Raw genomic sequence first — 606 nt, 5'->3', positions numbered from 1 at the left:
AGGTAAAATAAGCTGCCTATTATAGTCTATATAAGGTCCCTTAATTCTAATATTATTAATAAATAGTATAGTAATTTTGGGAAATAGATTTTCTAGAATAGTTATAATAACCTATATAAATTATATAACGGAATTAGTAGCTTCCTAAGGTAGTATAGTTATTCTTAATAGCCCTAGAGGCATTATAAATATAGTTAAATCTCTACTATAAGTATCTAGTATAAGTTAATTATATCTAGAAAAGAAATTAATTAGAGAAATATAAGTATACCTAGCAAATTCCTTTAAAATCTTATTAGTAAACAGGAGTAGGTTAGTATCCCGTAAGGTTACTAAATTCATCTTTATAGTAGTATTAATTAGTCTATAAGTTCTAGTAACCTTCTTTATAACTAAGAACTATAGGTTTCGGTAAAATCTATTATATTTCTTAAGGATTCTATAATCTAGGTATTCTAATAGTATTTTTACTATTACTAGTACTAAAGCTTTAGGATACGGAAAGTTCTTTTCTTACTAGGCTTTATACTTAATAGCCTTAATTAGAATAGGAGAGCTAATATTCTTATAGACTTTTCTTATTTCTTTCTAATTAAATATAATAGT

General features: G+C 24.4%; 1 protein-coding gene across 1 annotated transcript; it reads right to left on the bottom strand.

The window, feature by feature from the left end:
* Window positions 1-225: 225 nt before the first annotated feature.
* On the bottom strand, window positions 226-399 carry K444DRAFT_506767 (uncharacterized protein; the record flags this gene model as incomplete). The annotated part of the gene is made up of 1 exon (XM_024873397.1): window positions 226-399. A coding segment is annotated over one exon (174 nt), but the record flags the coding sequence as incomplete, so codon positions are not given.
* Between the last annotated feature and the right edge of the window lie 207 nt (window positions 400-606).

Source organism: Hyaloscypha bicolor (assembly GCF_002865645.1).
Source record: "Hyaloscypha bicolor E unplaced genomic scaffold K444scaffold_73, whole genome shotgun sequence".
NCBI classification, from domain to species: Eukaryota; Fungi; Ascomycota; class Leotiomycetes; order Helotiales; family Hyaloscyphaceae; genus Hyaloscypha; species Hyaloscypha bicolor.
This window is presented reverse-complemented; position numbering and strand designations above follow the sequence as displayed.